The sequence below is a fragment of the Lagopus muta genome, chromosome 1 (assembly GCF_023343835.1).
Source record: "Lagopus muta isolate bLagMut1 chromosome 1, bLagMut1 primary, whole genome shotgun sequence".
Taxonomy (NCBI): Eukaryota; Metazoa; Chordata; class Aves; order Galliformes; family Phasianidae; genus Lagopus; species Lagopus muta.
In genome coordinates, this window is record NC_064433.1 from 52,992,248 (window position 1) to 53,008,340 (window position 16,093).

Consider the following 16,093-nt stretch of genomic DNA (forward strand, 5'->3'; position numbering starts at 1 on the left):
GAGCTTGTGTTCAAACGTGCTCAAGTTTCTAGGAACATTCAGGTCTAAAACATGGGTCAATTTCCTAGGCTTCTGAGCCCTAGACGTAGAAACTGGAATGCAGATCTTCACTGTGCCTTGCACACATTAAGCTTCCCAGCACCGGTCCAGATAATAGCAAAGAGTCACCATCTGGCTGGATTTTACGGTTTGATGAAGTGCTCAGTTTTAAGGCAAGCACATGTCTGGCACCTGGGGACTGCAGAGTCCTGATCCCAGTTCTGGCACGGTCTTTCTGTGGCCCTGGGCAAGTCACGTCCTCTTCGGAGGAGGGAATTCATCAAGTGCCCCATGGCCCCACTGAACCGGCAACGGGCTGTTAAAACAATCCTCAGCTCCAAGTGGGGAGCAGTTGGCTGGGGGGGCATTGCAGCAGTGCCAAGCTAGCTCCATGCCACAGCTCAGAGCTGCTGGTCCTGGGGCACAACCGAGAGCCTGCGCTGCTCCTGCAGGGCCCTGCACAAGGCATGTGAGCTCAGGTAGGTTGTTCCAGGGCTTGGGAGTGCACAGGCTTGAAGCAGCCTAGTTCTAAGATCTAAAACTGGTAAGTTTTGAGCCCTTCTTATTTGGCTTGGTCTGCACAGTGATATTTATTGCTACAATCCAACCCTACAGGTGCATTCTGAGCAGGGTTTACAAACCAATTTGCAGAAGTACAGCACTATTTATTTGCCATTTGTTATCACTAAACAACGACACAATCTTCAGACTTCTAAGTTACTCCCATATTACTATAAAGCACAGATGTTTTCTATTTATGAGCAAGAAACTCCAAGTAAAGTCACAGCGGTAATTTCTCATCATTGTGGTCTATTTTTTGTTGGTTTTCCTCCTCTTTTTTTAAGCAGCATGTAACTAGGAGCCCATGGAATTCAAAGCCCTCTTTGCTGCATGCTCAAGCTTCTTTGCAAGCAAAGCTCTTAAGATATGGATATTACAAACAAAACCTATTCATTTTCTACATCTTAAAATTATTAAATCCCAGTATACCTGTATTTGATATTGTAACCTCTCTGAATGCCAGAATTGGCCAGTCTGGTTTCATTTTTCTTTATAGTTTTCTTGTTCATATGTTTGGAAACATTTACCTTAGAAAAAAAAAAAAGAAAGAAAGAAAGAAAAAGTCTTAAAGGGTACGCAAATGACTGAGGCTGTTTTTCTGAACTCTAAACAACACTTTACCCACAACTCCACAAACAGCTGTGCTTTTTCTGCCCCCTCCTTGACTCGATTCTGCTTCTCACACCAGAGCAGTACAGCTAGGCATGGATGCTGTTTGAAGGGGTAGCTTTTAATGTCTGTGTTTTGAAATGAAATGACAATTTCTGAATTCTATTCCAAAAATACTCCTGCCATTTGATAGTGCTGAATCCTTATGTGCAAAGTAAATGGGAACTTCTGATACATGGAGTTAGATAGCTCTTCCCACAGCAGCACACACCTCTGGGCACGGACCGTATTCTGCCGTTCAGTTGGGACTAATGCTGGTGACCTTCAAGTTGAATAGCAATTGGAGTAGAAAGCCTCTCCTGGAGGCTAACTAGTGAGAGATAAAGAAGTTGCAAAAGAATGAACATTTTTGGCAATTTTCTAGCCACAAGTCCTCCTGCTAATGCCTTAAGATTTTGTTACGTGCTGTTCAGAATACTGTATCTCTTTCAGCAAACGTGGCAGGGCTGATCTGGGGAAGTTTACTTACAGCAATGCAGCCCCTAGCTGGCATGAGACCTCTTTGTGAAGGAACTCACTGTATAAAAAGGGGGGGAGGGGAGGTCGGCTGAAAGATAATTGAAAGGATTGCAAAGATGAGGCTCACCAGAGGAAAGCAGTGTGACAGCTGTGGGATTCTGAGGATATATTTTACTCCACTAGTCTCTGTGTTGTAATTTGCCCTGTCTGCAGTAGGATTCCTTCACTGAACTGCCTCTTTCACCACAGCTGTCTGCTCAGTTTCTGCTGCTGGTTTTGTACTGCTTATTCTGCTGCAAAGAACTTACTTGTGAGTGTCTTAAGAAGGAACACAGGCATCCTTTTCAAGAGAGGCAAGAAGTAAAAACTGGGATTTCAGCTCAAATCTGCAGGCATATAAACTCCTATATATTCACAGATTTCGGCGAGACAATAACATGTAAATGAAGCTGATCAAGTATCACCAAAACAGTTCATAGGGGATGACTCTCCCTTGCTCCTAGACATGTCTAGTTTCTATGCTCTGCTGGATACACCCAATGCTAAAATTGCAACCGGCTTCCTAAACTACAACAGAGGATTTCCTTTACTCTCTCAAGATCTTCCCAAAAGCCATTGCCATGCTTTCAACAGCATGAGGTGTAACAGCTGCAAGGTCCCCCCTTCAGGACTGCACACAGATCTGTACTCTCAACAGGGTTACATGGGAGCATGCTACTTTGCTCTTCTCTGCTGTCTGCTTAAATTTCTGCAGGTGTAATTGCTTGCATTGCTTAGTCCTGATAACGTCCTGTAGTTCAGACCTCTTAAGCCAGGAGATCACTTAAAAGAGGACTGGCTAGCCTTTATCCTAAGAGTGGTTTCCTTGTGCCAAGTCAACGCTTCTCCCACCAACATGCTAAAGCCTGTGAGGCTCACTCCCTCTGGTGGTGCACCCGAGCCTCAGTTTGGCAATCATGGAGAAAAACGAGGTTGTTAATTTGGTTGGGGCTGTTGATTAACCCCTTCCTCTAGTAGTTTGCAAATGACAATTTTTGGTTTATGTCGTTCTGCTATAAATCATCATAAATAACCCAGAGCTGTTCAGATCTCAGTAGAGGTGCTTCAAGAGCTTTTCCAGTCCAAATGTGCTGTGCTGAGATCTACATTGCCATCAGTCCTACTGAAAAAAAAAAAAAGAAAAAAAAAAAAGAGAATAAAATCTCCCCGTTTTGTTTGTAATCTGATTTTGTTTGTAACCTAAGACACAAAATTGCTAGTTTACATATTTTGTTAGCAGCTTAGGAAGTCTATTCAAGCTGGTACTCATTTGTGCTTCTTATGTGGCTAAGAGAACAGCAGCAACATGACTGGCATAGCCGTGTCAGGATCAGCATCCACAATTCAGCTGTATGAAGAGGCAGAGGGCACCTCAGGACTTTCACAGTCAATGTTCTGCATTCTGATTGTTCTAGTGCAGTATATTTCTCTCAAGCACCTAAACATGCTCATAATTCCTCCTGACTTCAGTTAAAAAGGTAAATGTGCTTTCCTAAGAAAGGACTCAGGAGAGTTTGGGGTTTTGAGTGAACTCTTGGTTCATCTGCTGCTTTAGGTCTCTTTAGACCTTGTATCTCATAAAAAAAAATTGCACTTAAAAATGACTATTTCAAATTCTCTAGGTGCTGTTCTTTCATATGTCTAAGACTGACTAATTAATGCTTTAACAACATGCTTTAGGAATAGCAAAATGTTTTAGACATTACGAGAAGGCTTCACCATCCTTAACACAACACAGCACCACAGATTCGGGCACAATTATTTAAAACATTTATTAGCCTTTCATATTCCACTAGTCTGTAAAACGTGTTTTTAACCTCTCTGAATAGGATGTGCCCTGAGGGCAGCTCATGCCTTAGTCCAGCAAAACATTTTTCAAAACAGAGTATGGGGTTGCTACATCCTTGAAAGGGATGGATGTGCCTTGCTGGATCATGACTTCATTCCACCATTCCCTCGTGCCTTGTTCACTACGACACATCAATGCTTTCAGAACTACTAGTGAATGTTACTGATGAAGTGTCTTCTGTGAACTTAAAACAGGTAGAATACACACAAAAGATTTCCTACAACTGGTCTGCACCTCCTTCTGCCCACTTAGGTTGTAGAGTTACTCCCGTACACCAAAAAAATCTTTCAGTTAGATACGCTGGATTTCAATTTATACAAAGTACTTTTTCTCTTCTTTTTCTTGTTCATTCGTTGTACTTAGCTAGTTTTAGCCTAGGTATGATGTTCATCGACTGCAGTTCTTGGAATAAGAGTTTACAGGCATAAGGTATCCGCAGAGAAGACACGTGACAAGATGATTTGCAGTAATGGCACCTGTGGAAACAAGCAAAAAGAAAGTCAGAGTTTATGCACAAATAAAGCTCTGCAGAAAAGAGCAGTTGCCACTATCCACCATTTCCTTTGTCCACCTGCATTTAAATACTGCCTTCAGTCCCAGAAGGAGGTGAGTGCTTGAGATGCATTAGCACTTAAGGAAGTCACAACTTTAGGCTCTTAAATAAATCGGACTGACGTCAACAAGAGCTTCATGTTAAACCTGCACTTTTCTTGGACAAGAATCACAGTGCTTAGCAGTTAACAGGCCTGACTTCTACTTCTTCACCACTTACATAACTGCCAATCAATATTCTGCATTACATAATGAGAAAGAAGGTGAACAGAACAAAGTGTGTCTGAAACATGACTCATGATTCAGTTTCCATCTTATAGACAGTCACAGAAAAGAGAGAGGAAGAACGAAAGATGACATTTAGTTGGGATTTTTTTTTCCTTTATTCACAACGTTACCCTACTAAGCTGCCTCAAACGTATCCACATTCCTAGCTCTGAAAAGGAACATCTCTCTCCTTAGGTCCCTCTGTAGAAACAGCAAAATCTTTCGTAGAGATGGAGATCTGGTAAAACTGCTTTAACACGTAGTCTTTGCACTCTTTACTCAAACAATGACATTAAAATCTGGGAAAGAATATTTCCTTTTTATTCTATTTATACCTCTGTATTTCCTCATTCTCTTGTATTCTCCATCTTCTGGCTTTGGAAGGTTGATGATGAAAGTTGATGTGTTTGCCTTTGCAAACACAGAGTGTGTCCCGGCACCTCCCTAATGGCCTACTCTCCTTCTGCTTATATGTTTCATATTTATATTCTCAGCATAAAGTCAAGACAGTCTAAAGTTCCAAGCAGCTACATGCTTCTGTGGTGCAGAATGAGATAAAGAATGAACATCTGCAATAAAGCCAATGCTTAGCCATTTGTTTCTGTTATCAGTGACCTTGATCTAGAGCCTGAGGGAGTCACTGCAGCCAGGCCTAATAAGGCTGACTGATGCTAAGCAAGGTTCTTGGTTATGAAGCTCACCATTAGTTCCTTCACAGTTGCTCTTCCCTGACTATGCTACTTCTCTTTTATGGATATATTTAAAAGAACATCCCCAACAGATGTTCTGAAAAAATGACCTCCTCATGCTCCATAATTGGGGTATTTTTTTTTTTTCCTCCTGAAAATCATCTAAGATTTGACAACAAACGGTATAGAAGATGTAATTACATTTCTCTAGTTTATAATGTCTTAAATCAGAACGGGCATCAATTACAGGTTGATAACTATTAACTTGGTCCAAATTTATAGTGATGGCTGTGTTTTTACAAAGGGTGGAGTAGCCTAAACAGAAGCAATTTTTGATGACAGTAAATAGCAAACAGTTGTACTAAGAACAAACAAACAAACAAACAAAAAAATACTTTGCAAGCCTTGGAAGCTTGATGAGTCACAACGTTTCTGATTATCAGCAGTAATCTAGTGTTTGATAACAGCAGCTAAGAGCTGAGGAGTCCAAACTACTCACTGCACCACACCTTGATGCTAGACCCTCCTGTGCCTGTTTTGTAGGTGCACAAAGATCATCCATAAAGGTTACAAGATACAATGTGCACAAATTGTAAGTTACTGTCAAACAGAGATCATAGAAATTGAAGTATCCAAGAGACCATTTGAGTTTAGGATTGATGCCACATTGAACAGAAAAAGGCAACAGTGCCGAAGCTGATCTTAAGACTTTAAGATGCCCAGACTCTATGGAAAAGAATAACTTATCATCATCAAAAAAGGACCAAATTTCATTTGAAAAATTCAGTACATAACTCTGTAGCACAGCAAAGCTGAAGGATCTGCACGCAGCTGGTTTTGTTGCAGCAAGCTTCTACCTGTACCTTTTATGGGGACAAATTCTGTCACTGCCACAACAGTCCCCTTCTATGAAAAGTACCAGTTCAGGCCCCAACACCGATGCACTGTTAGTGTGCTGCAGAGAGACATACCCAACTGCTAGTCCCTGTCTGGGAGGAGAGCATATCTTCCTGCGGACAATTGTCCTTAATGACATCCACCAAACAATATGTTTCACAAGGTTTCTCACAGCAATGCCTGATTAATGCTGGAATCACTGACCAAGCCAGTTTGGAAGACGTGAGTTTCTCTTAATGACCGTCTCCTCTGTGATGCTCATTATAGGGCCACTTGCTTTGGCTACTGGTAGGTACTGTGTATTACATAGCAGAATCTACCTCTTTCTGATTACTCCTGCACTCCAGACAGCTTTTCACAGAACTCAACTGCAAGAATGTCTCGCTCTGTCTGAGAGCTTCTTTCAGTTATTTTAAAAACTTATTAAACTTTGTTATGTTACAAACTTCAAAACAGAAAGCATTTGGATTAGCAATCCTTTAAAAACAAAGTTTAACACTATCTCTAATGTTTAAATTCCCAATTTCTTCAAGGTGCTTTCATTGAATCCAGTCTCTGAAATTCAATCTTCAATTGTACTACATCTGCATGAGGGTATTTTTAAGGCACTGCATTACACAGTGAGAAGCGGTTGTTTGAATTCATGCATGCCCTTCCTTCCAGGCAACTGCCTTCAACTCTTACTTGTGCTGCAGCAGTTTTAAAAGACCTGGATCAGAAAGAAGGCTCACTTGTTACATACAGTGCATACACACTCAAGAAAAACAAGAGCTTAAAAATGTTTATTGCACAAAAGCCAGTAGGGCAATGCCCAACTAAATATCACCAACCAAGGCTTTGTCTGTATTTCTGCTCCATAGGGAACAGAACTGCTACTGGTATTAGCAAGCACGGCGAGTTCTTTCTGGCCAGACACACTTCTGAAGAAAGATTTGACCACAGCAAGAAAGGACAGCTGTCACTTCTATGTCTATAAACTGAAAACATGCCTTACTTCCTCCCATATCACAGAAAAATTACTCTCCAAGAACCAAAGTAAATAAAGCCCAACGTCCTGCCCTTCCTAATTGATATTGATATCCAAGATGCTACAAACTTCCAATGTTATTAGGAAATATTTAGAAATGAATCCTCCTCCTCAAACTCCTCATCTTCCCCAACAAATAAGCACTGAAGTAACTTGCAGCTTGAACACACACAATTGATATTTTCTTCCCTTAGTCATGGGACTCTTGGCCAAGGGCGAAGTTCTGTAACACAGAGGCACATTTACTCTCTCTATAACATGTTGATTTATGTACCTTAGAGTTGAGGGCTATCTTGAAAATAGGAACACGTAAGAAAGACACTGCATGCACACAGTGAAGAAGGGACACCATGACCTTCAAAAGGTCATAACCACTGCAGTTAGACAACTTACCAGCCAGAGTATCCCAGCAAGCCGCACTGCCCGCAAACATCCACTTCAAAGGCATCACTTGAAATCATCAGTCTCTCCAATAACAGCATGCTGGCTCCATAACCTATCAGGCAATCCCGTTCCATCTCTCCAAGACGTAAACCACCATCACGGGATCGACCTTCAGTGGGTTGCCTTGGAAATAAATATTAGGAAAATGCAGTAAGAATTCCAGAACACAGGTTCCACCACTCTAGGAATACCTGCTTTCAAACTACAGGAGTGATATAATATCATCAGATAACAACATTCTACAAACCAGTGCTGCTGATCTCACAGATGTCATTCAAATTGAAGAATTTCATCTTTGCTCCTGCATTGGCAATGTGACGCAGTTCTGTGAGCAACAACGGCAGTGTCGTGCCACATCTTTACCTCACAGAATGTAGCTGAGCAAGGAAGACCAAAACAGTATCCAAGAAGAATATCTAGCAACCACAAACCTGGATACAGATACTCTTTTTTAGCTGAAATGTTTATTGTATTTTATAGTCATTTAAATGACTATAAAACATATAAAAACGATATAAACCATATATAAAAACTATAAAATTCAGCAGCTGATGAATGCATCATCAAGATGAACTACAACTAAGTGAGGCTAAATTGTTAAAATAAGACCAGTTTTAATCAAAAGTATCAAAACAAAGCAACAAAAAGCATGATCAACTACTCCCTTCTGCTGTGTGCGTACTACTAACTCTTTACTTAAAAAAAAGAAAGGTGCAGAATTTCAGTAACAATTATCTCATTTACTTTTTCACATCTGATGGTTAACTAATTTCAGTGCTGTATGGGCTCTCTCTAGTTCCTCAACACAAACTGAAGTCTCACTACTTGTCTGGAAAGACTTATTTATCCTCGTGGTGCCAGAAGGAAGGAAGTTTTAACAAATCACAGAATTGTAGGGGTTTGGAAGCGACCTCTGGAGATGATCAAGACCAACTCCCAAGTCAATGGAAACAGACATTGAAAATTTTGAGACAAAAAAGCAAGGTAAAATCTATTACTTAACAGTATATATATATTTTTGGTTGGTCGTGGCCAGAATTTTCAATATTCATTTGTCATGCTGCAGTTTAGTTCGGTATTAGTTCTGCTCTCATATATTAGCACACACAGTAGCACTTGGGCTGCAAATATGAAGAGTGAACTACGAAGCAGAAACAATCTTAACTTCCTGAAGCACTAATATATTGCATGCATGTCATGAAATACTTCAATCTTAGTATATTCCCCAAAGCATGACAGCAAAGAGAAGGAATAAAAATTGTTATCAGCAATCACAGGAGGCTTTGTTGGTCATTGAAAGCCAGCGTTTATGTGCTGTTCCTTTCTGCTAGGGCACTGTAAATCACATAAAATATACAATGCATACATAACTTTTGGAGTATATTTAGTTGATATCATTTCAATCTACTAAATATGTTAAATATATTAGATAGATTTAAAGTAAGTTTTTGCCAACTTAGGGAAAAGGATTTCTAAAACACTTCAACATCTAATAATTATTTACAAGTAAAAAAAAAAAGTATAAATAAAAAAATAAATAAAATAATGTATAGCTAATTACCAGACCAAACTGACCTTCCAAAGATGCAAGCTGTGTTTGTTTTTTAGGGGAAGTAGCTCCCTTTACTCTGACCACAGTGGAACTTTAAGACTAATCTGCTTGTAATTCAAATTGCCCTTTTCATTCACATAACCTTCTATTTTTCCCTGCTGTTGGGAGAATGGATAGAAGCTGTTTACATCCTGATTAAACTCCCGAGCCCCCCCCCCCCCACTCGGGCGATGGCACCATCACTGTTCAGACACAGTTTTAAAGGCCTAACCCTGTGGGAATGCAGTTTTGTGAAGCGCTTTGAGGCAGATTTAAAAGCAGTTGAGGCGTCCAGTTGAGTACAGACATTTGCTGCAGCACTGCACTAGAAGTGCCCGAGTTTTCTTCTACCAGCTGACTTGACCAATCATAGTTAAACTTGGAAGCCTACTTTCAAGAATTTCACCAGGTGTTGGTCCACAGGATAAAATGCCAACAGAGCTTTATAAACGTGACCCCCCTCCCACCGCCCCCTCCCAAATAAAGTCACAATCCAATTAAGGGAGGATAAAAGCACTTGAAAAAACTATGGGGTCTCGATTCCAGCCCTTGAAGAGATGGAGGACGAAGATTTTTAAGGCAGCTGAAATCCCATTAAAAAAACCCACGCACACACGAACAAAAATTTCAACTTCAATCTTAAGCTCTTAAATGTTTCACTCCCACTGAATGTCAAAATTATCTCACTAAAAACAAAAGAAAGCAAATAAAACCCTTCCTTTCAGAGAAGTAGTCTAGTTCTAAAGTACCCAAACTTTCAATATTGAGATTGGGCCTTTGAAAAGACTCTGTCTTTGGCTCCTTAAGTTTATCAGAGTTTTTTCAGCTTACACGAGTTGGAAAATTTTTCATGCTAAGGGTCGTTTAAAATATTCAGACAGTTTTTAGGAAGCATCTGTGCTTCTATACACATACACTGCAGCTGTTGCCCCGGGTAACTGCTGCTGTTATTTATTCTGAATATAACATTCTGAAGACAAAGCAGACACTCAAAAGATAAGATGAGGAATATACAAAAAAAATTACATCTTTCATATTTTAAGGAAAGCAGAGATCTTAAGACTCTTAAATCTTACGTCAAATGAATGGATTTTTTAAATCAAAAGAACTAATAATCAGGCCAAGTGGTCTTCACACTACTCAACTGTTGCATTTAGGAAAAAAACCCATGAGACAATTAACTCCAGTGGTTTAATCACATTAAGGGTTTCTTGGTACTATTTTCTGGAAGAGCAGCAGGTTCAGCTTCATGGTGCCATTCCTTGTTTCAGTGGCAGTGGAGGGAAATGTGACCTGCTCCCATGAGCAAGAGGACACCTCCTGGATCTCACCTCAACTCCTTGCCTGCACCAGAGCTCTTGGCTGAAATGCTGATCTCCCAGAAGTGTGGCACTACCTAAAAAAACCACAGCCCAACAGGAGGTGGGAGCACTGTGCTCTCCAGAGAGGAACTCTGACCACTCTCACATTACGGCTCCACGGTACAATAGGAACTGGCAATGTCTGATAAGTTCAAAGGACGTGCAGGTGGCAGCTCTGACTGCCCATCAAAACAACCATGCCTGCAGAAAGCTTACATTGTTTTCTCACAAACAAAACTAAAACCAGTTTATCTATTAGATATTTAGCAAGACTGAGCATCTGCACAACACCATCTATAGAATTACGTTTTAAATTAATTGTTAACCACTCATGGGAAAAAAATAGTGAAGTCTTGCATTTCATTTAGCAAATGCCAGCTCAGAGGGTAACATCCTGGTGGTTTTTGATCATGCTGACAGAGTGCTGCTTTGCAATTTCACAAAGTCCTGTTTAAATCTGAGCAGTACTTAACATTAGCGATGTTCAGGGAACTCAAGTCTTCTGCCTTACTTCAGATGGAAATGTAACTCCGTCAGTTAAGGTACACTTGATATATAATAACATGTATTTCAAGATGATGATTGCTAAATTCCATATTGGAAGCTGTTACAAGATTACCTTAAAAGGCAAAAAAAAATCCAACAATATTAGAGGCAATCTAACAGGAAGTGCAATGGATGAAAAAACAATAGTGAATATGAAAGCTGGCAGAGCAGGCTCCCTCAGCAGAGGCGATGGCAATAAGGGCAGTTTAATTAGTTGAGGAGAAAAAAGAAAATTCCTAAAGGGCCAGTCAAGTGGCAGCATAAATTGAACATTCACTAGCTTTCCTCAAAGTCAAATAAAGAGACCTAGCTCCATAGTGTGATGTTACTGACTGGAACAAAGGATTCAAAGCAAGGGGTGGGGGAAATCACAGCACATTCATTTTTACATACAAGTATTACCTTGACTTGGGATTTAAGTTTTATTTAAATTCATTATCTCTAAAAAGCTGAGAAAGCTGGGGGAGACAATATGAAAGCTGATGAAGGGATTTGGATAAGCTAGGAGCTCTAGTGAAACAACTGTGTGCACCTCTAGCTGAGACTAAGTTTTCATTTTCGTACGAAGGGACAACGGTATGACTAACACAGAAAATGGGGCAGACAGACCAGTAATTGGGAATATCATTCCCACTATACAAATCATCATCCAAATTGTCCAAATCATACTGGCAAGGAGCTATGACACAAAAATTAAGAAGGAAAGTGCAGCAAAACTATTAGAAGTTTAGAAATAGAAGTTTTTCATGTTTTCTCTCCCTGTTTAACCATTGATATTTTTCTCTATGGAATGTGTGAGACAACTTCAATTTGCCCCAGAGAAAGCATGGGGTCAGAGAGGTAAAATACATGGGAAACATGCAGCAAAAAGCAAGAGAGAAAGATACTTCATTATCAGGTAGAGCAGAGACCTGCACCTCCACTCTGTAACAATGTAAGACAGGCAAAAGCTGCACCTGTTAAGAGGACCGAGTGGCTAACATAGTGTGTGGGCAGACAGGGCAAGCTGTCTGGCAAGATTTAGCTGATAATCCTCTGTGATGGACAGAGTTAGACTAAGGGATTCACTAGAAGCCTCCTCAAAACAAAGACTGTGCCACTGAGCCACCTTCTGTGAGACAGGGATGTCAGCAATACAGCTCATGAGCGCAAGCAGCCTTAGAGCTGGAGCCAAAAAGCTTGTTTGCCTCCAAGGAGAAAAGGTGAGTAGCACCAATGAAAGCAGAATGCTGCCAACTCCCCAAAGGTGCAGAGAATGTAAGCCCACCTCCAGGTGTTTTTGTTACATTTACCCTAGTGTACATCTTCAAAATTTACCCAAGAGGACATCAATGCAGCAATCAACATTTTTGTTGGAGAGAGAATCAAGTTCAGGCTCAGAGCAGTCCACACAGCTCCACAGAAACTGAAGACATATTTAAACCGGGCAAATAAAAATGGAGATTTATTGTTGTTGTCTCTGTAACCTTTGCAATTTATTAGTGTGAAAGCACAGTTCTCTTGCACAGTATTGTACAAAAACTGTGGATCACCACATAAAACTCTAAATTAAGTTTTACAGTTGAATGGAAGTTTTGCAAGGCCAAGTGCAGTGTACTGGGGATGCATGTTATGCTAATGCTGGTTTGTGCTACAGTTGGGCCACATCAGTATTAACCTGCTCCGTATCACAGACTGTTGAAGTATCTAAATTAATTTGTTTCTACTCGTATCTTATTTTGTAAAAGTACAGTTGTTAAAGGGGAGAACTGGTCCTCCTAAAATGCCTATGATAAGAACAGTCCAGCGGGGAAGGGCCAAATTGTGCCCTGAGAATCAGAGCATGGTGCTTTTTAACCAACTGCTAACAGAAGTCTGAGAAGCACTCAGTTTTTGTACAGCACAGAGCACACCTGGATATTCAGAACAACCTCCTACCACAGCGCACTGTGAGAGCTCCACTGTGCAGAAGCGTATCAATAGCTGACAGCATCTTTTGTCAAGCATCAATAAATAAACTGCTGAATAAACTGCTTTACACCCATCTGTTGGATGAGCATATTTCTGAGTGCAGGTGAGGAATTCTGCATCCAGCCTTGAACAGTACCTGGTAAGTACTGCTCTGGGTCCTCGAGCTCTTGCATGCATTTTATCCAACACCATGTGCTTCAGTTTCTGGTAATACACAGGGCCAAAATAGATGTACGCTTCCAGAGGCTCCCTGAACGAATTAAGAAAAAACACAACATTCACAGTTAGCACATATTTACTTTAAGAGAGATAAGCATGTCACAGACAAGAAGAATTTAAAACAATCTGGGAATCACAAGTCCTTAAAATATGCGTTGGGGCTTCCAGGTCTGAAAATCCTCCAGAGAACCCCTCTGAACAGAAGAGCAGTGCACTGCCAGCACCACGCACTGCTGCATCAAGGGACAAGCAAGGAACAAGCTCCTCAACTCTTGCCACATGATGTTCTATCTGCAGCAGGTGGGGGCCTGCTCAGCAGCCGTGCCCCCAGCACAACACTCTCTGTCCGGAGACTCAGACAAGCAGGGTAAAAGGACCATTCAGAACTGCACTTAAGATGCTGAGCTTTGCATCCACACAGGAACATTTAGAAGCAGCACAGAGGGTGTTACTCATTTCTGGGAGCTGGATTAATAGGTGAAGATTTCTGTCTTTAAAATAGCCCCAACTGTAAGAACAGCACAAACAACTAAAGATCAGAAAGCAACAGCTGAGAATACTTGGTCATTTCCCAGTTACCACCTTCAGCACTCACTAACAGCCAGATTTAACACAAAATCTCAGCACACTGCCAGCCATTTCTTTCTAGAAACATGCATGTGATGCAAAATCAAACAGCAGACAACCTCCCAGTCACAGCCCCTATTGATATGGTAGAGTGTTAATCCAAAAGCTACCCATTTAAGCCAGTAACAACATGCAACTAGACATTTGGAATTTGCATACGTATTTGGAATTTTCACACACATTAGCTTCCAAATTTCATAAAAAAAGAATACATGAAGCACATGAAATTTTGCCTGCGAGAATACCAGCAACCTAAAGAAAAGTTTCTAAATAGGACAAAAATCAGTACAAAGCTGAAGTTCAGGAGCAGGAGAATTCTAGAGCAAGATTATTCTCAGTGGGAAACAAGATTAGGCATGTTTGTTAAAATCATGAGTTATCAACAAAAAGTTTTTCAAACATTCAAGTACTTCACAAAGAATGTAAGGTGTAAAAAATGTTTGGTCTTGAAACAAAAGACAAACAACATATGGAATAAGTTGGTAAGAATAGCAATTAAAAATAAAACAACTTACAGGAGAGATCCAAACTTATTCCTTGAGAAGAAAGGGACTTGGAGAACAATAAAAATAGCAGGAAGGTGGGATTAAGATACATTTTGGAAGGCAGGCATGTGGAACCATATGGCCTTTTCCTGTTCCTAAACTATCTCGTGTTCTTTGAACTCCATGCCTCAGAAGCCAGTCCCATCGGCACAGCAGGAAGGTTGCAGATTAGAGTGCAATGCCAGACTGAATCATTGTGTAAGTGAAAGGAAAAATAAAATAAAGCACACAAAAAATATTCCCAAGGAACAGACACCTGCTTCCAAATCTACATTTTACAGTACTATTAGAATCACTATGAAAATGCTCATCTGATTCCAAGTACATACAAGAACTGCTGCTAAAAGAAAACTGAAATTTCTCCCAATCCCTCGGAAGGAAAACCTTGATTTTAACTTTTTTGCCATACAGAAGAACTCAGATTTTCATGTCTCCTACAATAGCCAGTCACATTACAGCATTTCCCCACTCCCCCAGACAGCAAATTCTTACCCAGTGATACCAGATGTTACATAGTCCTTCCCTAGGTAGTTATAACCATGGCGAATGAGATCTTCACACACATCCTTCACTTTACTGCCTCCAAAAGCTGTTCCGTAGTGAAATCTGCCATCTAGGACCCCAGCCTTCCCAGCCAGGAGTTCAATTAACTTTCCTACCTACAAGGAAAAGCAGAGTTAACAGCCTGCTGACCAGCACATGCTAGAACATACCTGGATCAATCACAGTGTTAGTAAGGCAGATGTCTAGTGGGAGGTGCCCCTGCCTATAGGAGGGGGGATGGAACTAGATATCTCAAAGGCCCCTTCCAACACAAACCATTCTGTGATGGGCCTGAGATGGCAACCTGTGTTACTGTGTGCAACAGAAACAGTGGGAGAAACCCAAGGAGAACAAGGAGGTATTCCTGTAGTGAGGGATGAAAAGCAGACGGGGTCTGGGATCCCTTTAAGTACCAGAGTCAGACATCCTCTTTTTTTTTTTTTTTCCAGCTTGTCTGAAAAGTGAGCACGATCCAGTGTGGCCTTCTGCTGTGGGAGACTGCTGCAGAGTTTGACACTGACCCACAGTGCAGCAGTGGGAACAGGAGGAAGGCAGCTAACAAAGGAAGAACATCACAGAGGTGTACAAAATAATCAGTAGAGGTTCCATACAAAGGTCAGGTTCTGATGTACATGGTACAGCCCCACAACAAGGCTTGCATGAATTCCGTGGAGATGTCAGTGATCTAAGGCCTAGAACTATTACTGAAACTCTGCTCTTCCCCTCACTTTTGCCCAGCTTACTGGGCATGGTCACTTGGGAGGGAAAGACTTTAAATGAAGTACCTGGTCGCTCTTCTAATAGTTTGATGCAGAACAAAATGATTGTGATGCACAAACAAAAAGCCCACATCCCAACTCCTTTTACAGAAGGATGTTTCAAAACGGATGGTTGAAGGTTCATAAGAGGGCAAGCATGTGGCACGAGGACTGGAGAATATTCTGGCTGCAACTGTATGGCTCTCACATACACACAGTTTTGTTTTTCTGGCTTAACAACTTCACTTTCTATTGCAGGACGCTGCCTCTTTAATGACAACATAGCCACTAACCGTCATACGCGATGGGAAGCCATGAGGGTTCATTATGATATCTGGACAAATCCCTGTATCACAAAATGGCATGTCCTCCTGAGGAACAATCAGTCCACACACCCCTGCAGAAGAGAGAATATTTCAATTCACCAACAGCAAACCACCAGCAGGGCTGACGCCTCATCA

At 41.0% G+C, this 16,093-nt stretch overlaps 1 protein-coding gene across 1 annotated transcript in view; it reads right to left on the minus strand.

The window, feature by feature from the left end:
* Nucleotides 1-498: 498 nt before the first annotated feature.
* The window catches only part of POLR3B (RNA polymerase III subunit B), a 70,376-nt gene continuing 54,781 nt past the window's right edge, over nt 499-16,093 (minus strand). Inside the window, exons 24-28 of the mRNA XM_048960922.1 lie at nt 15,926-16,029; nt 14,824-14,990; nt 13,077-13,190; nt 7,442-7,615; nt 499-4,092 (exon numbers count right to left, since the gene is read on the minus strand). Coding sequence (XP_048816879.1) covers nt 3,963-4,092; nt 7,442-7,615; nt 13,077-13,190; nt 14,824-14,990; nt 15,926-16,029 — 689 coding nt within the window. The 3' untranslated portion in view covers nt 499-3,962. The remainder of the gene's footprint in view (nt 4,093-7,441; nt 7,616-13,076; nt 13,191-14,823; nt 14,991-15,925; nt 16,030-16,093) is intronic.